The 21,141-nt window shown below is 36.9% G+C and overlaps 1 protein-coding gene across 6 annotated transcripts in view; it reads right to left on the bottom strand.

The window, feature by feature from the left end:
- Positions 1-202: 202 nt before the first annotated feature.
- The window catches only part of FERMT2 (FERM domain containing kindlin 2), a 71,201-nt gene continuing 50,262 nt past the window's right edge, over positions 203-21,141 (bottom strand). For 4 of the 6 annotated variants that reach the window (XM_090270890.1, XM_090270888.1, XM_090270889.1 and 1 more), the window contains 10 exons: positions 16,822-16,956; positions 16,066-16,115; positions 14,705-14,829; positions 9,291-9,397; positions 8,937-9,158; positions 6,336-6,359; positions 5,804-5,824; positions 5,111-5,235; positions 4,626-4,767; positions 203-1,488 (listed from right to left, as the gene is read on the bottom strand). In XM_090270890.1, the coding sequence (XP_090127016.1) occupies positions 1,315-1,488; positions 4,626-4,767; positions 5,111-5,235; positions 5,804-5,824; positions 6,336-6,359; positions 8,937-9,158; positions 9,291-9,397; positions 14,705-14,829; positions 16,066-16,115; positions 16,822-16,956 (1,125 nt within the window). In that variant the 3' untranslated portion in view covers positions 203-1,314. The remainder of the gene's footprint in view (positions 1,489-4,625; positions 4,768-5,110; positions 5,236-5,803; positions 5,825-6,335; positions 6,360-8,936; positions 9,159-9,290; positions 9,398-14,704; positions 14,830-16,065; positions 16,116-16,821; positions 16,957-21,141) is intronic. The other 2 variants (XM_090270892.1, XM_090270893.1) reach the window with 1 other exon arrangement.

A 21,141-nucleotide genomic window follows, 5' to 3' on the forward strand; every position in this document is an offset into this window, starting at 1 on the left:
GAGCCATCTTACAGGAAAAAACCAAATAAACTTTTTGACCAACCCAGTATTAGAGATAAATATCTCTAGTAATATTTTAGAATGCTAGAAAACTGTTTCTCATAACAGAAGATATAGACAAAGCACTTCCAAAAGGCAAAAGTTCATTTCTACAAAGTTAATGCTATGTAAACCATAAAAACAAGAAGTACATAAAGAAAGATTAAATAAAAGATTCTGCTTTTATTTAAAATAAAATGCATTTATACAGTCTTTAAACCATGTATTATTGGACAATACTGGTAATCCACCCCTCCCTGGCACCCTTTTGGGCTATGTGAGCTAGGAAGTTTCTGACTAGCACCAATGCAGATTGTAACAGCGCAACAGACTAGAATAGGGCCAGTCCAAGCATTAAGAGTTAAGGACACTGTGGCAAATCACGACTATATTGAAGTCATTCTTAATTTAGCAGATATTAAAACTGCACATTAATTATATATTTAAAAGCACTTAATTAATGTAAAGATGCTACATATCTAAGACATCTGCTAGTTGTGAGTAATTTTTTAAAAAAACTGTACAATTTTATAAAATTTGTGTTTGTACATTAGTTACACAAAATGCATACTTCATAGACCTTTACTTCATATGTAATGCAAAAGTTGCACATTTTAGGCAGACAGTGAATATGCTGGTGAATACTAAGTGTTGTAATACAATATGGTGTAAAAATAAAAACACAAGACAATATACATACATGCTTTTTCAAGGACAAAAACAAATAAACCAAGCATAACAGACTAATAGCATTTTCCTTCTAGGTTAAACAATGACATTATTAAATACAGGCACCTTTTGTGGGCCTCATTTATTTGGGGGGTAGGGGAGCAGGTTTCAAATGGCTACCGGAATTAAGTAGGATGTCTTTAAAAACACGAGGTCAAATCAAACATACATTAAAACACATGCATTAAAAACATGATAAATAGACTTCATATAGTTTAAGCCCTGGTTAGCTGTAAAGTAGATGGCTTGAGTCTCTTAGTTTGGCTAGCTTAAATCCGTGATGTTTTGTTCCTGACTTGCCCACTTCAATTTTCAATTCTTGGCCCTAAGGAATGTGTGCCATATGCAAGTTCATATACTGTATGATGATAGCAGATTAAGAGTCGTGCTTGTTAGTGCACATATTAACTGGTCTGGTAAGGCAAAAAAGTTTTCATGATAAATGATAAATTTCAAGCTTACTTTATTAAGCAGCATATAACAAACAACAGCTTTTAAAGTTAAATATTGTTATGGCCATTGAGTTCCATTACACAGTTCTTCTATTCACACCCAACCACTGGTAAGTTTATAGAACATCTCTTCATCTAAACTCTCATTTTGGTCTTTTGCCCGTGTTGAGAGAAATATGTAGCCACCAATGAATTCATGAACCACTTTGCAATCTACTTCAGTACAAATGAAGGACAATCGTACTTCATCTGCAAACTCTACAGTGACCTGGAAAAAAAGACAAGAGAACTGTAAGTCCCAGTAAAACTCCAGATGGAGTTTAAGATCTGCCCTGTCACAAAATATTTGATCCTCGAATTTCCTTTTTTAATCCTAAACTTAATAATGCCTTCAAGTCCAAAAGAGTAGATTACTAGCCCCTCCCCCACTCCACTTTAGTTTTCTTGTTCTGAAAAGGAAGACAAGGAGTATAGGTCATTAAGTTCCCAAAGGATCTCTGGTGATTCAATTAATGAGAATGTCTCTCTTCAAGTCCTGGGAGAAAACCTACTTCCTGTGTTTAATTTACTATTTGCTTTAGATATTTAACCTTTAGGTATCATGTTTAAATATTTCAGAAATATGAGATTCTAATGCAGCAATAGTAACTGATACAACAAACCCAGTGATCTTAAAATAAATGACTAATTAGTAAAAGACTGTGTTTACTTTAAATGATATGCATGTCCTCCAAGGCTAGGTGAAGCATGATGTGCAGTAGTGCCAGGTTTTAGAGCCCTGAACATCTCGGCTTGAATCCTTACTCTGTTATAATGTGTGTGACCTTGGACAATGACAGCCCTTAAGCTCTACATTTGAGTGTCCTCATTTGTAGAGGAGGGATAACCCATCTACCCCACAAAGCTGTGATGAGGTTTAGAAATCGGGTTCAAAGGTAAAACATTTAATATGCCTGGCACAAAGTAGGCATTCAGTAAACAGGAGCTGTTACTGTGGGTGGAAGGGATTTATCTGCTATTGAAAGAAAATAATATTCAAAACAGATTATATTCTCAAAATTTTTAAAACATTTTTTTTTTAAATTTATTGATTTTAGAGGAAGGGATGAAAGGGGAAGGAGAGAGATCAATTTGCCAGGACTGTTCTTAGAATTTTAATAACTGGGCAAGTTTGTGGGAAATGAATAACCATGTTTTATACCTTAAGAGGTAATGGGACAGGACTTCTGGCCAAGATGGAGCCCTAAACAGACATACTGCATCACCCTCCACAACTAAAAAGGAATACAACTACCTCAAAACTAGAGACAATCAGAAGTTCCAGAAAATCAAACTGCATGTAAGTCCAGCAAACGAAGATATAAAGAATACAGTATTCCCTCACTTATCGCAGGTATTACGTTCTAGAACTACCCCCCCACCGTGAAAGGTGAAAATCTGTGAAGTAGGAACCTTACATTTATTTTAGTATTTATATATATTTTAAGGCTTTATAAACACTTCCCACACACTTATAAACCGGTCCCAGCCCCTTATTAACCTTTCTCGCTCCCTTATTAACCTTTTCCACACTTTTATAAACACTACTTATGTTCTTAAACATATTCTACACTCAGACCTTCATAACATTAACAAAATACAGATACAGTACCACAAAAATCCCACGATATAGCAAAAAATCCACAATAAATAATTAAATATAATATTTTAAAAAATCCTGTGATACAGTGAGGCCGCGATATAGAGAGGGACTACTGTATTCATCCAGACAGGTAGGAGGGGCGGAGCTGGGGTGGAGAGGATGTGGTGTGGTGGCGGCAGTGGCGGCAGGCTGGCAGAAAGCACAGTCACACATTTTAAAAAGTCAGAAGGGACACCTGGGGAGCACTCTCAGCACCAGACAAGACCAGACCACACAGCTCACGGTCCCAGCGCCGGGGAAAATAAAGCATCATTGCTTCTGAGTGTGAAAACCAGTGAGGGTTGGGTGGAGGAAAAAACAGCCGGTCTCTCAGCAGTCTGCTTGTTTAAAGGGCCCCCACAGTCTAGAATGTCCACAGACACACCTGTCAAGATGAGGAGACAGAAGTATGGCCCAAAAGGGGGAACGGATCAAGGTTCCAGTGGGAGAACTAAGCAAGAAGGAGATAGCCAACCTAACAAACGAGGAGATAGCCAGTCTAACAGATGTAGAGTTCAAAACACTGGTGATAAAGATGCTCACAGGCTTGACAGATATGCTTAAGCATGGCAAACGCATAAGGGAAGAAGTAAAGGCTATGCTAAATGAAACGAAGGTTCAAATCAATGATTTGGAACATAAGGAGGAAAACAACAGTCAACCAGTACAGAATAAAGAACTGAGAATTGAAAAAAATGAGGAGAGGCTTGGGAACCTCTGGGACAACTTTAAACGTGCCAACATCCAAACCATAGGAGTGCCAGAAGAAGAGGAAGAGCAAGAAATTGAAAACTTATGTGAGAAAATAATGAAGGAAAACTTCCCAAATTTGGCAAAAGAAATAGACATACAAGTCAGGAAGCACAGAGTCCCAAACAAGCTAGACCCAAAAAGGACCACACCAAGCCACATCATAATTAAAATGCCAAAGGTTCAAGATAAAGAGAGAATCTTAAAAGCAGCAAGAGAAAAGCAGACAGTTATCTACAAAGAGGTGCCTATAAGACTATCAGCTGATTTCTCAAACGAAACTTTGCAGGCAAGAAGGGACTGGCAAGAAGTATTCAAGGTGATGAAAAGCAAGGACTTACAACCAAGATTACTCTATTCAGCAAGGCTATCATTTAGAATGGAAGGGCAGATGAAGTGCTTCCCATACAAGGTAAAGCTAAAGGAATTCATCATCACCAAGCTATTATTATATGAAATATCAAAGGGACTTAAGAAAAAGAAGATCAAAATTATGAACAGTAAAATGACAACAAGCTCATAACTATAAAAACTGAATCTAAAAAAATAAAAACAAAATCCAACTAAGCAAACCAGAATAGGAACAGAATCATAGGTATGGGGATCATTTGAAGGGTTATCAGCTGTGAGGGGGGAGAGGGAGAAATGCGGAAATGGTGCAGGGATTAAGAAGCATAATTGGTAAATACAAAATAGACAGAGGGAAGTTAAGAATAATATAGGAAAGGGTAAAGCTGAAGAACTTATATGCATGATCCATGGACATGAACTAAGGGGGGTGGGATTGCTGAAGGAAAGGAGGGTACTGGGCAGGGGGAGCAAAGGGGAAAAACTTGAAACTACTATAACAACATAATCAATGAAATATACTTAAAAAAAAAAAAAAGAGGTAATGGTACAAACAATCTTCCAAATTTATAGGGCTTTTTATTCTTAATTTTTAGCTGTATGTAAGTAATATTCTTATAGCTTACCATTTTTATTTCCCAGTTTACATTCCATTGTTTCATGTTACTGAAACGCCATGTTTTAATTGCATCTCCTGTGCTGGCATCCATCCTAATCAGTCTGTTGTATGCAATTCCAATAAGTTCTTCTTTTTTGCCCCCTTGGAACCTACAGCATTTAAAACATAGTAAATATAGTAAATACATATTTAAAAACATATCGGGACTGGGGGGGACATGTTGGTCTGTTTTTCTTTAAGATATGTGGTCTTTAGTTCTAAAAGAAAGTGCTAGTCTTATACAAGTAAAAACAAATGCAATCATTTTGAATTTTTAATGTAAAAATTAAATGTATAGAAAATACCTTCCAACACACTTTAATTATTACTGTGTAATAGGTTAATGGGTCTCAGTTAGTAGCTTTAAATGTTTAATTTCTAATTATGTGAAGTAGATTAAGTAGTAAGGCACAGATTATGGTTTACATATAGGTGCTTAATAGAACCACTGACCTTGCAATAAAGTGAGTGATGCCGAATTCTGGTAAGGACTGCCAAGCTTGAATAAATCTCATCTTTGCCTCAATTAGACTCATCTGAGCTACATTCTGATGGGCCTCCAAAATCCTTGCTGTTATCTAAATATGATTGAACATCAACATCATCTTTACCAAGAGACATTATTCTTTCACAGTAAACTCAAGACAAAAAGATCGAAAAATTGAGTATGTGTCCCACCCCCAAGTACTATGTTGCAAGAGTTTGAATCAGAAAGCTACATTTGGGAACTTTAGTAAAATGACTTTTTTGTATTTCTTAATTTCAATTTTCATATGTCTATAAACAAAAAGTACTACTGGAGGTACACAACTGCCATATTTCAAGTACACACATATATAATACTGCTATAAAACTGCATGTTCTAATCATCATACACATGGTAAGTTTTAAATTTACCATCAAGATATGTGATCAAAATGAATACCTAGAATACCTGTTTCTAGCAGAAATATTGATTACCATACTAATTTTAAAATTTTTCTAAGGAAATCATTAGAAAAGTTAAATTTTAATTTAAATTATACTCACTTTGGGAAGGCTACTTCCACAAGGAGTGGAAGGAAATTAATCCATGAGAGGAGATTGTAGCTAGGGCTTTAAATTTTATTTATTTCCTTTCTTTTTTGGTAAATACGGAGAACTTACCAAATCTCTTATATAGCCTGGCTGTAGATGGCAATGCGAGGAAAGAAAAAGGAAGCAGAAAGAAAAAAAAAGGCAATCAGAAAAAAATGCAATGAAGCAAAGAAAAAGTTGCGGTAACCTGCAAACCAAAATTCCAGCCAAAAACCATGCAAAAAATTACTCAAGGTAGAAACCAAGCAAAGTAAATGCAAGCATGAAAATGAAAATGAGGAAGCAGTTATTATTTCCATTTAGAATATTGAAAAACACTCCACACTGTTTTTAGATTGTTAAGTGTTACTTCAATTAAGGGTAGAAGGTTGAGGGAGGAAATAAAAAGAGCAAATACCCGTTTTCCCCTTCACATACCAGTTCTTACTGGTTAAAGTGAAGCTAATTATTTTAGTAGCAAAATCAAATTGAATATTTAAAAGCCTTCAATATTGTTTCAGATTGAGTCAGATAATATGATTCATGCACTGCTTTTCAGGAATAGGTTGAAGGCATAAAACGTTTCTTTTAATTACACAAGAAAAGCAAACCCTTCAATTACCATCTGTTTCTTGCATCCTTTTTCCTGGAAAGGAAAATAAAGAGATGCCATACACTACACTAGGACTAGTGGCTATAAACGTATTAGTGCATTTCAATTGAAATTAACATGGATAAAACGTAGAACAACTCTTTTCTTTAAAATGTAAAATCCAATTTGGGAGTCACTTTCATGTGAAAATATCCATAGCAAGTTTAATTAAGTTAAGATGGAGCTCTGAGGAACTAAAGTAGACTTAAATATGAAAAAGGCTATTTTGATGGACCCAAAGGAAAACAATGCACTCGTGCTCTGGTGGGGATGAAAGGCCCCAGGCCTACACATCTTCCAGACTGACTCCTGAATATGCCACAGGGTTACACAGGTCAAGAATTAACAGCGCACTATGATCAACCACCAGTACAGCACCTGACACACAACAGCAACTGAACTTCCACCTTTCAGCACTTCCTAGGTGTGAGGGCAATACCTGGTTTTTACCTTCTAGGAACATCTGTACTTCTAGTTAGGGGAAGGAGGATTAAAAAAGAATGCGCATTTGGCAAGATGCAATGTGGAAGACAGGCTAGAAGGAGCCCTATCCATGGACCACACATACTGCCATCCTGCCAGGGAAGGACAGTCAAACATTCAACGTCTTCGTCCTCAAGAGAATGTTCAGCTGACAATTTAGTCAAGAACTTTTTAAAGTGAAAACTACTGGTTTAAAAGTTTTTGAAAAACAATACCTTTCTCTGACAGCTAAACCAACATCTGGCTGATTTCAGTTATACTTTAAGATCTTCTTTTACTGATACTTGCCAGTGAAAATAAGATTGCTAAGATTTGAATTTATTCACTGCCTTTGAAGGCATATGAATCCTCTCATTTTCAAATGATCTTTAAATAAAATTACTAAGAATAAAAATAAATAAATTAGTACTTGATTCACTTTGCTTTTTTAACTTACAATCTACATTCCACAACTCTCCCCAGGGCGGCATTTCCTTCATTCCTCACTACTCCCACATTGTATGACTGTGGGATAAACAATTTCCATGTAGCTGACACAACTTCAGAGACTTAAAGACAAATACTTGGTGATTAAAACTTCTGGACATTTTTAATTTCCAGTTAAGTGATACCAGACTCATGTGATAAGCATTATATTTAAAGTTAAGGATTACTAAGTGTCCTGGGTATTTCATTAGGCCTTTTCAATGTTTTAAAATTAGTCCTTAAACATCAAAATGAAACTAGATAAAAATAAAATATTTATTTTAAAGGTCTTCTTTACACCCCTTCACCCCCAAACTGAAGCCTTTTCCTTTTAGGGCAGGATGTTTGGTGTAGAGAATACTCAGGGTTATTCCAAGTGAAACTCCCCTGCAAAAAACCCTTTTATGTTGTACTGAAGACCATTTTCCTACCTAGCAATCCTTTTATAGTATTAATTCCCAGGAAGCAAATTCTATACAGAGTGAACAAAAGCAGTGAATTTCTATGAGAATTTGCCAAATTATATCACATTATGCATATCTTGGTTAGGTTTTGACTGTTAATGTTAAGAAAAGACGATGTTAAAACGTAGGCTATTTCTACCCTTGTAAAATTTATTTCCAAAGCTGGAAGTCAATTTCAACAGCAAGAAGAGTCAATACAGATATTGTTGGGAAGTGAATAAAACTGCATGAATGAAGGAACACAAAGCATTAAGACCATTTTTAATTCCCTGAATGAACATCCTGTTAACAGAATGGTTTACTCAAGTTGTTTAGAATAAATATACTCCCAATTATTCTAATTATCTGTCCTATAAAATGATAAAGGTTTTTTTTCTCGTCTTAGTTTTTCACTTTTTCTCATTGTTTTTCTATTACAGTTGTCCCATTTTTCCCCCATTGTGGTCCCCCCTGCCCTGCCCACCTCCCCGACTCCCACAGACAATCACCGCCCTGTTGTTTGTGTTCATGGGTCATTTATACTACAGTATTCCCTCACTTATCGCGGATATCACGTTCTAGACCCCACCCCCCGCAATAAGTGAAAATCCACGAAGTAGGAACCTTACATTTATTTTAGTATTTATATATATTTTAAGGCTTTATAAACCCTTCCCACACACTTATAAACCGTTCCCAGTCCCTTATTAACCTTTTCCACACTTTTATAAACACTACTTATGTTCTTAAACATATTCTACAGTCTTAAACCTGCATAACTTTAACAACATACGTATACAGTACCGCAAAATCCCACGATACAGCAAAAATCCGCGATAAATAATTTAATATATTTTTAAAAATCCTGTGATATAGTGAGGCCGTAATAAGTGAACTGCGATATAGAGAGGGACTACTGTAGTTCCTTGACTAGACTCTTCCCCTTCCTTTCCCCCCTTTTCCTCCTCCCCACTAGGTTTTTTTTTTTTTTTTAATGACCAATTTAAACTGACTGAAGGCTATTTCTGATTTTATATTCTAATCACCTGATAAAGACATTGTGAGACTGCCAATTAAGACCAAAAAGTTTTAAGAGGAGGAAACTAAATTTAAAATATGTGTACCAAATTGTAAAACTAACCAGCAGAAAACAGTAGATGAAATAAAATGAATCAAGTACCTGCTTGTTCTTGTACTTTTTTAGATAGCGAGGGGACACCAAACATTCAGGATTTATATCAGTTGTGATCTGCTCTGGTATTAACTGAGGATCTGGGTTTAAATGCTGCATCTTCAGAAAGGAAAGAATATTCTGAACTTCTAGGTTATAAGAACTGTCCGCCATGGTCTTGCCCTTGGAAGCTAATCTGCAGGCTGCCATCCAGTGGGCATACTGTTTTTCCTGTTGAAAAGAAATACTGAGGTATAAATTAAATCACATGATGGGTCCTTTGAGTATAAAACCTAAGGATGACCAGCTAATTCACTAAGGGATCAAAGAAAATTGAGGTTAACTTTTAACTGGAACACTTACATTGTCACAACGAAGCCAGATTTCATTCATGCCCTCTGCAACTGGAATCAGGAGTTTAATGTTAAATTTTTGGCCTGAAATATTTACATCTGGAGTGACTTCACATCCTGTAATTAAAAAAAAAAAAATCAATTATTAAAATGGACAGATTTACTTTTAAGAAATCTCAAGCCGATAAAGGGATTCCCTCATTTTCTTACGCTCAGTCATTCTGTTTGGGGTGGAGCAAAGAGTCAGATCTACTAGAGCTGAATGGCACAGAGGTTGGAGGCCTGCAAGAGGCAGCCAATCTATGTTTCTCTCCCTCTCTTTCTCTCTCCCTTCCTCTCTCTAAAAACAAATAAATATAAAATCTTTTTAAGAAAGCATTGGCTGGTAGCGTTCCAGGAGAAAATACAGATTTATTGAACATATATCCAAGTTAGATAATGAGGTAATGACTGGCATAAATAAGCAGCAACCAGTATAATACAATGGAGAAGAGCTTTGTCATCAGACAGATTTGGGTTCCAGGCCTTTCTCTACCATTTCATAATTATGGCCAATTCGGACTAAATCCAGTATTTCCGAACCTTAATTCTGCCTCTTAGGGCTGCTGTGAGGATAAAAGAGATAACGTACATGTCAAATCTTGCTAAAGGGCATTCCAACTGTTTGTACTTACTTATGTCACCCTCAATATGTCTTAAGATCATTCAGAAGCTCTATGATGAAAAATGTAAACTGCGAGCAGGGCCGACCACTGCCTTGCTCTTTGCACTGGAGCGACTTCTCTTGGCGCAGAGTACAAAGAACCCAATGATCAACCTCTACATATCTCACAGAAAGGACAAATGTTAAAACTGTCGTTTGTTTCCTTCACACAGAAACAACATTTTAGATAAAGGGGGTACTCCACTCCTCTCCAGAAACAACCCCTCACATTTGGTGGACTTTCTCCCCTCTTCATTTTTTAAAAAAATATTTACTACATACAAATAGCTACAGCATTTAACTCCCTCTATACAAGCATTAGAAACTAGGAGAAGTGGTGTGGCAATGTGTTAACATGAGAAGTTAAAGAGATGTTTGAAGATAGACGATCTTTTGCAAAGTTCCACTAATTATTCAAGTGGATTTTAAGTACACAATCCCATTAATAATTAGGCCTCTTTTAAAAATAAAATGCCAAGAAAATTAAAAAGGGAGAGACAAAGTAAGTGGTAACTCCAGTACTAGTGCAGATACAGAGGAACTTAACTGGGCCGCACCTCAGACAACAGTCACTCCATGCCACCTCAGCTCCACACCTCCATGGCGAAATGCTGGATGTCATTGTAACCCAGTTACTGTTTCTCTGAACTGCTAAATGCAAACAGTCCTTTTGGATCACAATCTTTAATCCTAACTCTCTTCATACTCTTTGAGGGACGCTATCCTGCAACCCCTCGACTTTCTCCCGCATCAGCAACGTGTTTTCACTCCTCCCCAGTCCAGCCTGAGACCCCATTCGCTCAAATTACCTCCAGTTCCCTAGACTTACTGCCTTTCCATCTTGCACACTTAGCAACACCTTAACCCTGGTCCAGTCCAACTCTCTCTTTTAATTGCCTATACTCAGGCTGCTGAGCACTGAAACGGGAGGGGAAAGCCCCCCACAAAACTGAGCAGACAGATTTCATGTGCTCCCAGCTTCAACCTGCCCCTTGTCACCTGCGGTCCTGTTTACAGGCATCCTCAAAAATGTTTATATCAACTCTTCTCAGGCCTCCTATGCCGCTCACTCTCAGCAGACAACCTCACCTCTTTTTCGGGGTGTGTGAAAAGGTGCCAGAAGTGAAGTACCCGTGTTTCCTGCCACCATACCACATAAACCTCGCTGCCCTTTTCCCACACAGCGCAGGAGGCATTTCTCCTAAGGCTCTCCTGTCCAAGTGGGTTCAGTTTCCTACCATCCCAGGAATCTTGCTTCATCACCGAGATTCTCTCCCTCTCCCAGACATTAGGTTTCTTTCTACTGTGACATTTCCATCAACATTTACCTTCCTTGACTTGCTCCCATCTTAACCACAAAATGCCTCTCTTTATACCCCTGTCTTCTGTTACTGCCCCCTTTCCTCCTTCCTTGTCATAGATAAGCTCCATTAAAAAGCTGTCTTTGTTTTCTGTTTACTTCTCAACAACTGTACTTTGACTCTCAAACTCAAAATGCCAATGAAATCTGCTCTTCATCAAAGCCACTGACCACCTCAGTGTGGCTAAATTCCTATGGAGGCTTAACAATAATTACCTTTTCTGTAGCATTTGATCCTGAGTTACTCTGTCCTTTTTGAAACAGCTTTCATCTTAGCTTCCATCATACATTATTTTCATATCATCCTACAATTTTCTTTTTGTTTCCTTTACAAGCTTTTCTTCCTCTAATATGCCCTGTCCCTTAAACATGAGTCTTTTGCAGGGTTCTGTTCTTAGCCTACTCACATAATAGATAACCATTCCAATGGTTACATTTACCATTAATGCTTAGTGCTACCATATGACTATCTGTTATGTAGCATGGACCTCTCCCATGATCCAATGGCCTACAGATTATCTCCAGATAGATATCTCTCAAGTACCTCAAATTTAAAATATCCCAAAATTAAACTCATCTTTCTCCCCAAACTCAGCTCTTGTCTCTTCCCAGTCTCAGTAACACCCTATCCACTTAACTGCACAAGCCAGAAACAAGTCCTTTTCCTCTAGCCCCTTCCAAATTAATCACTCAGTCTACTGACTGAACTTCCTCGTATCTGCTGAATTTGTACCCTTTCTCCATCCATATTGATAACCTTAATTTGGATCCCTATCACTATCTGAAATTATTTCTCTAAACTGTAGCCAATATAAATATTTTGGATCCTGTCATTTTCATGTTGTTAATTTTTCAGTGGGACTTAATTGCTGTCAGTTTAGAAAACAACCTCCTTATCGTTTTTATCCACTAATTCTTGCCAACTCCTTCTGCTATTCCTCTCATGTTAGCAGGAACCAAATTGAACAGCATTAAGGAAGTATTCGCCCTCCTGATTAAATTCTGCATTCCAGCAGCACAGAACCCCTGTGGTTGCTGATGCTTTCTTCAGGCATTTTTGTATATTAGTCTCTGCCTGGAAGGCTCTTTTACCAACTCTCTTCCTTTCTTTCCCAGACTTCAATTTTCTCTTTTGGATCCTAATTCTGACAGCATTTCCCCTACGAAGAAGTCACTCCTAATTCTCTCCACCGTTACTGAAGAATAACTGATAAAGCACCGTTCCTCTCTTGCTCCTGTGACCCATTACTTAATTTTTAAAGTACTATTATTGCCTGAACTGTAATTCTTTATCTTCCCAACATGCTCTAAACATCTTGAGGGCTGGGACTATTATTTGTTCTTGCTCATGTCTCTAGTACCTAGCAGTTTGTGACACAGGAGTATATTTGCTAAACTGAATTTTTTTTTAAACTTCACATTTAGATCTTTCAAGGGCATTACAGACTCATTTCTCAGAGGAAGACACTGAGGTCCAAATGGACTCTTTTTCAAAAGCCACAGGGCTTGCTTAGTGGCAGGGCAGAATCTTGGCCATGTGATTCTTAAGCTAGTGTCTGCCTTCCTCAGTGTGATGTGCCAGAAAAGTGCTCCTCTGGGAGGACTCAGGACAGGTGGGACAAGAATACCTCATGGAACTGTTCTCCATACTAGGACTTGACTTCTCAGTCATTCAAGCAGAAGGTTACGGATACAATAGGGACAGAAAGGACAGAGGCCAAAAGACAGATCTATTCTCTTACTCCGGAGTGGATATTTCCAGAGTGGATAATCTGAGCTGATCCTGGGCATCTTAGGAAGAAAGAAGAAAGCTAAAATGGACTCTGAGTAACAAATACCAGTAGATAGCCAAAGTTAAATTCATTTCATGTAACTGAGAGAAAAAGGCAGTAAGACTAATTAAAAGTTTTAGGAAAATTACAGAATTTCAACAATTGAAAATAGCAATCCTCTCTCCAGAACAGAGGTTTTCTATTTTTTACAACGTGTATAACTATGAAACAACAGTTCAGATGACTACTAGACAGATAAAGCAGAGATCTGGAAATTTTTTTGAAGTATACTAAAAATATGCACTAAGAAAAAAAGGTCAGAAAAAACACCTCTATATTTTAAGTGATAGGTGAAATTATTTTGGGAATCATTTTTGTGAAATGAGTTAGGGGACCTTTTTCTTTGACACTTTTGTCCAAATTGCTTTACATATAATAATAAATGTACACGTAAAATATAACCCAAAGGAGAAAGGCTGGGCTGATAGGAATAATTCCCTAAACACCACTTCACAACTGGCCTACGAGGAAAGGGGCGACCTTCACTACAATCAAGTAGCTGGAGCTACAGAGCCTGAAAGAACCCCATTCCTTTCTCAGTTCTGCCTCTCCAAACCTTGAACTCAGTGGGGAATTCAAGTCTCACATGAACGCATCTGATTAGAATCTAGAAATGAGTCTGAAAAATGTATTTTTAGTTTTCTAGTCTTTGCTGTAAAGGAAGCCACAGTGAAGAGTATGGAACAGTGAAGAGCCAATCTACTGCCTCCCTTACCAAGCATGCTGAGTGCCAAGGGTGTACGGATGGTACCCAACTTACAATGGTTCAACTTAGAATTTTTTGACTTTACAATGATACGTATTCAATAGAAACTGTACTCCATATCTGGAATTTCGATCTTTTCCTGGGCTAGTGATATGCAGTATGATATCTATCATGCTGCTGGGCAGTGCTACAGCTCCCAGTCAGTCACATGATCATGAAGGCAAACAACCGATACTCTATAGTGTACTGTGTTGCCAGCTTTTTGGGGGTAGGAGGGGGTATTGTTTTCAGAGCACATTTAAGGTAGGCTAAGCAAAGCTATAATATTCAGTAGATTAAGTGTTATTAAATGCATTTTCGACTTAGGATGGGTTTATCTGGAGCGAGTCTCAGGGGTACGGCTTCCTAGAAGAAGTGGTAATCTGCACTGGAGTCTGCCAGGTCGTTTCAGTGACTATCACAAACGGAGGCTCACCAACCTGCAAGACTAGCTAAAGGCCCTACAGAGAAGTCACAGCAAGAGGCAAGCAGGATGTCCTCCAGCTGTAGAAGCAGCAGTTTTACCTAGAAAGGAAATTCTCCTACCACTTGAAGCAGTCCATCTATCAGATGAAAGAGGTGAAGGAGCAATGTGAAGAACCAAGAGAAGTAGTCTAAGACAAGATAAGGCAAGTCTGAGACAAAAATTAAACATATAAAAGAACCGAAAGGAGTGTAGAAACTGCTGAAAAACTCCTCCTCCCAGCAAAGTGAAATTTATTGAATAGTAGCTAATAGATATTCTACCATCAACACTGGTCATTCTAAGGCTTCCCATACTTACCTCTCAGGTTCATCTGATGAGCTGGCGTGCCATTGGATTCTTCTTTGCTCTTGTAGCAAGAAATAGATGTATCTTTAAAGGTGCACCAATATTGCTTATAACCTTTTAGAGTCAGCTTTTTTGGCCTATGTGTCAAATAGAATTAAGAGAAAAACCACTTTTGAAATAACTTTATCAATTCTTTGTTTTAGCACCAAAATTTCACAATGTTAAAAGTGTGAGGCCAAGTTTTATATCTGCTGAATTCAGTTCCCTTTGGCCAATGTATGATAGTCAATGTTACTAGTACTAGATGTGCCCCTTCCTTCCCCATCAGTCTACTCAGGAAGATCTCACAAATAGTGAATGAGCAGAGAAGACAGACAGTAGGGCCAATATTCTAGTATTTCTGTCTGTTGTAGCCATCGGTCTCATGACCAGGTCACATGGAAAGGACAGGAAAAGAGAGGTGAAGTAAATGTCAAGAACTGGAAATTTCCTAGGTCCCATAATTACCCACAGATTCACAGATGTCTGTAGGGCTCTCTTTGGAGCCTCTCTGAACCAGCAACCTTATCTGGGATGACTAAAGTGAGGTAAGTGCTAATCTCTCCCAGGGATGTATTGCAGTGATAACCTGACCTTTCTACTCCAATGTCAATCATCACGGAGACAGAGTGGCCATAAGGGAGAGTAGATAAGGAAAGGTGTAAGTAGATGAAAAAGGTGTATAAATGGCAAAGAAAGAGAGGGGAGGCAGCAGTATCTGAAATCGTGCCTTTATTTCAGAAACGTGATATATGTTGAGCTGGTTTATGCTTAGCTACAGTAAAGGGTTTATTCCGTAATGGCTTTGTATATTACATTCCACATCACCTCCTTTCCCCTTTCCCCTCTCTGCCTTAATGCCTAGCTCTTGTGATTCTGTGGAAAATGACTAGACTAATTGTTTAAAGGTCAACATAACATACACTGGAACCTTGATTATAAAATGTCCTATGAACAAATGAATAGAATTCAAGAGAATCGGGGGCTCTGAACAAGGAAGTAACTGCTGGCAGTAAGAGTTCATTACGCCCAGACGGGCCACTTACACTGACGTGCTACTATAGGTATCACGGTCTACAGGATGCAATCTAGGTTAGTCGGTTATATTTTTCCCTTAAGAAAAATGTTTACCAGATAAAACAACTTAAAGAGTACTGTGATTTTAATTTGGTACAAACGGTTATTTCCCCTCATTTTAATTTAGTGTTCATCTAATTGTAAGTGTTTTTATAGATGCGTTTGCCAGTTAAACTTAAAGTTCAATAAGGTGAACAAAACTATAAAACTGACAATTATTCAATAGTCTTTTGAATATCTGTCATTTGTGTACTTACTTGAAAACTTTAATATAGTCAGCAAGTTCAGGAATTGAAGTGATGTCACCCTAGGGAAAGAATTTAATCATTTTTTCCCCTTATTTTCATGAAATGAGAAACTCTTAATATTTGGTATCTGATATTAAGAACTAGCTTAATTAACAAACAATGGCCTAAAATGCAGATTATGAAGATTTTAAACGTACAATTGTATTATATGGTACAAAGGCATTTTTAAATGTCATAAAAAGCTAAAAAAATCTGATCAAAATGGCAATTTATATAACCCACAAGAATACACTGTTGATTCTAACTCACTAAAACTGTATCTGCATTATGGAAATTTTGTAAATTGGAACAGCCCCAAGTGCTTCTTTTGTAATAACTAATTTCTAAGCTTTAGAACCATAAAACTAAACTTAGCATTTAAAATTTTTCTTGAGATCCATTTCTCTCTCTTTTTTTTGTAATATTTCAAATTTGGAGAGCACTAAATGGATTTTATCATGACTCAAGATTAACTTCTCCTCTACAGAAATATTTCACTACTACTTATAAGACAATATACAGAGTATCAGAAGACCTATCTTTACTGTGTTGGAGGCACTAGAGATTAGAACAATAGTAATTTTTAAAGTTTCTGAAAATTTGATGTCTGAACTCTCTAAAGCACTAAATATTTTCCTAATCCCCCAAATACTTTATGAGAACCTAAATCAACAAAAAGGTAAGCATCAATTCAAAGTAAATTAGTAGGTAAAAGGTTCACCGTACCAGAATTGTTGATGTTTTACCCCCTTCCAAAGTAATCTCCAGGTCTGAAAGGGCAGCATCAACTTCATCAACTTCTTTGTCACTATTGTTCAAATGATTCTCTGATGTCATGATTGACAGCTTATTGATATGATACTGAAACCAGAAATATGTCATTTAAATGATTGTTCTAATGAGATTATCATCTATATCTTTGTTGAATGGTTTTCATCACCTAATGTGAAAAGATAAAAGTGTCCAGGAACTAGAACAATAAGAAAATAAAGGGCATGGCACCTGAAATCAATGTCCTAAACCTGCTAATAAATATTTGTCCAAAAAAGATATTTGGGCATATACAAATAAATTTCTAGTTTGGGAGGCCCTAGGCCAATGGTTCTCAACCTTCCTAATGCCGCGACCCTTTAATACAATTCCTCATGTTGTGGTGACCCCCAACCATAAAATTAGTTTCGTTGCTACTTCTTAACTGTAATTTTGCTACTGTTATGAATCACAATGTAAATATCTGATATGCAGGATGTATTTTCATTGTTACAAATTGAACATAATTAAAGCACAGTGATTAATCACAAAAACAATATGTAATTACATATGTGTTTTCCAATGGTCTTAGGCGACCCCTGTGAAAGGGTCGTTCGACCCCCAGGTTGAGAACTGCTGCCCTAGGCCTTAGTGATAACACGTCCTCCACTAAGCTCTACACAAGCAGAGATATTTTGATGCCACCCCCCTCCCCCCACCTATTTATTCCCTATGTCTAGAACAGGGCCTGGAATGAATACTGAATGAACAGAATATGCATAAGGTCACTGTAGAAATGGATTCACACTGATTACCTTGTAATTCCACTATTACCCAGAAAGAAAAGTTAGTTATCAATGCCATGTTGAAAGCTAAAGCTGCATTTCCTCCCCCTTCCTCAGTTCAATGCTGGAAACACACCCAGAGAAAGATATTGTTTATATTGTTACATAAAAATGATAAGATGGTTACAAGCCACTACATATATACATGCGTAAGTATTGATAACTACTCCTTTATGTAAACAGAAACATCTCTGGATATAGAATAAGCAGTCATGATTTTAAACACACTTAAGTGACTTAGAACAAATACTAATGATTACATTTTTAAAAATTTATTTATTTATTTACAGAGAGGGAGAAAAAGAGAGAAAAATCAATATGTGGTTGCCTCTCCCGCACCCCCAACTGGGGACCTGACCTGCAACCCAGGAATGTACCCTGACTGGGATTCAAACCGGTAACCCTCTGGTTCGCAGCCTGGCACTTAATCCAATAAGCCACACCAGCCAGGGCTAATGATCTGTTAGATTTTAATGCTAAACCTTAGAGAGGTTTTATACAATGATAAACAGAACTTTTAAATCACTTGTTACTTTTCAAAGCATTAAATAGCACTCCAAATTTCTGAAGTATATTCAATGAATATAATCTGTTCATGGGAATGTTTAATGAACTAATTAATCTAAGGCCAATTATTAATACTCCTCTGTATTTTAAGATATAGTGAATTAGTAATAAAAAGTCTGCGGTTAGGCTTTCAGTTGTACTGAAATGAGATTTTTATAGTGATAGAAACTTCCATGTCCATGAATCATGGAGAATAAGATAGACTGAGGCTCTCATAGGCAGTGGCCTCAAATGTCAGAGTGTATTAAGAATCCATGACTTCTAAGGTATTTTTTACTGCGCTGAAATGGATTATCTACTGTACATTGGGTGGGGGATGGTGCAGAATAATCCCATTTCTGTGACAATATGAGTGTGTATACTCATTCAACAAATACTTTTTGAGCACCTACTATGGGCAAAACAGTTATTTTATGTTAGCTTTTAAAAAAAGGCACAATAAAAAGATAAAAAGAAATACCATACAATAAAATCTGTGCTTTTCCCCATATATACTTTATATGTATTATTCTTTCACTGGCAAAACACTCACTAGAAAATTACAAGCCCATATTCTAAGTGAGAAAGATACAGTAGGAAGTCATAACCAAGTGAGGGGGAACTTTCAATAAAATTGCCCCTCCAAAATAGCATGGTACTGGCATAAAAACAGGCACTTAGATCAATGGAACAGAATAGAGACCAGAAATAAACCCACACCTTTATAGTCAATTAGTATTCAACAGAGGAAGCAAGCACACAAAAAGGGCTTAAGATAGTTTATTCAATAGCGTTGGGAAAATTGGACAGATGTGTGCAGAAAAATGAAACCAGACCAATTCTTATACCACTCACAAGAATAAATTCAAAATGAGTCAAAGACTTAAATATTAGACCGAAAACCATAAAAATCATAGAAGAAAATATAGGCAGCCAAATCTCGGACATTCATCATAACACTTGTAATAATCTTTTATCAGATATATCTCCCCAGGCAAGGGAAACAAAAAGAAAAAATAAATGCGACTACATCAAACTAAAGTTTTTGCAAAGCAAAGGAAAACATCAACAAAATAAAAAGACAACTCAGAATGGGAGAACATATTTGCCAACACACCTCAAAAGGGATTACTATCTAAAACTCAACACCAAAAAACACCAATCCCAATTAAAAAATGGGCGAAGGACCTGAATACACACTTCTCCAAAGAGGATATATAGATAGCCAAAAGACATATGAGAAGATGCTCAAAATCAATAATCATCAGAAGAAATGCAAATTAAAACCACAATGAGATATCATTTCTCACCTGTCAGAATGGCTATCATCAAATAAATAAACAAGAGCTGGCGAGAATGTGGAAAAAAGGGAACCCTTTTGCACTGTTCGTGGGAATGCAGACTGTTGCAACCAATGTGGAAAGCAGTATGGAAATACCTCAAAAAATTAAAAACGGAACTGCCTTTTGATCCGGCAATCTCACTTCCGGGAGTATATCCGAAGGAACCCAAAACACTAATTCAAAAGAACATAAGCACACTATGTTCATTTTAGCGTTATTTACAATCTCCAAGATATGGAAGCAGCCCAAGTGTTCATCAGTAGATGAGTGGCTAAAACAACTATGGGACATTCACACAATGGAATACTACTCGGTCATAAAAAAGGAGAAATAGTATGGATGGACCTGGAGAACATTATGCTAAGTGAAATAAGCAGTCAGAGAAAGACAAATACCACATGATTTCACTCATATGTGAAATCTAATGAACAAACTGAACAAAGGAAATGGGGACATTCTCATAGATAAAGAGCAGGATGACAGCTGGGGTGGGGGCAGGAGGTTAGAGGGTGGAGGGATTGAGCAAAAGAAGGAGGACTCATGGACGTGGACAACACTGGGATGACTTCGGGGGTAGGGGTGTGTAAGGGGACTAAATGGTAATGAAAAAAATACAGTAAAGATTAAATTAAAAACAAAAAAAACTCTAGAATTTAATTCAAGAAATTTGTTAGTCTGAACCACATCCAAAAATACAATAGAAGAGTCTTAACTAGTCTCTTGGAAATTACTGATTAAAACTAATCCATCTGTCATCAAACATTTTCCTTTTCTGATCTTCCTTTCAATTCCTTTCTTTCATCATGTGTATGTAGTAGGGAGATATTAGCTGTTCTTACTCTTTAACAGGCAGTTTTTGAGACTTAACTAGAAAACTTTCCTGAGTGTATAGAAGCATTTGGAATACTGAGAGCAATTTTGTTTTCTAAGGGAAAAAAATAATTTTTATAGTGAAAACTTTTCATAATGGAATACAGCTTTGCTTCTTATATTTAATTATCAGTACTTTAGGTGAAACCAGAATTCCACTATAATCTAAGATCACTCACCAAAGCCTCACTCAGGTATCTCAAATGTAAGAAAGAATAATCTAGTAGTCAGACCTCAGTGCCCCTAAGAAAGCAATTTGTGGATGTCACCCTAAAGTTATTTTACCTGAGCAGGTAGCAGTAATGAAGTGGACAGTTTTTAAGTAAGCCCCTCTGTAATTATGAAGCAGGTGGTACACAAAAACTACATTAAGAAAAACACTGGTTTAATCTAAATAAAACATTAGCTACCTACTTCTTAAGGATTATCCTTCTAAACACTTACTAATATTCATGGTCAGTTTCACTAGTTTGTTAAAATTTTATCTTCTTGAAAGGTATTATTTATGCCATAGCCCATTTTATAAATATTATCACCCCAACTATTTATAAAATTATGCAAGTAAGCTTCATTTTAGAAACCTTATTTTTAATATAGACTGTTTCCAAAGGAAAACTGAATAGCTAATATACATCTGGGGGCAGGATGATAATTTTTCTCCTATAGGATACAGAACAGTAACTATTAAGTAT

This window comes from Furipterus horrens, unplaced genomic scaffold (genome assembly GCF_987537825.1).
Source record: "Furipterus horrens unplaced genomic scaffold, mFurHor1.1.pri manual_scaffold_3, whole genome shotgun sequence".
Lineage (NCBI taxonomy): Eukaryota > Metazoa > Chordata > Mammalia > Chiroptera > Furipteridae > Furipterus > Furipterus horrens.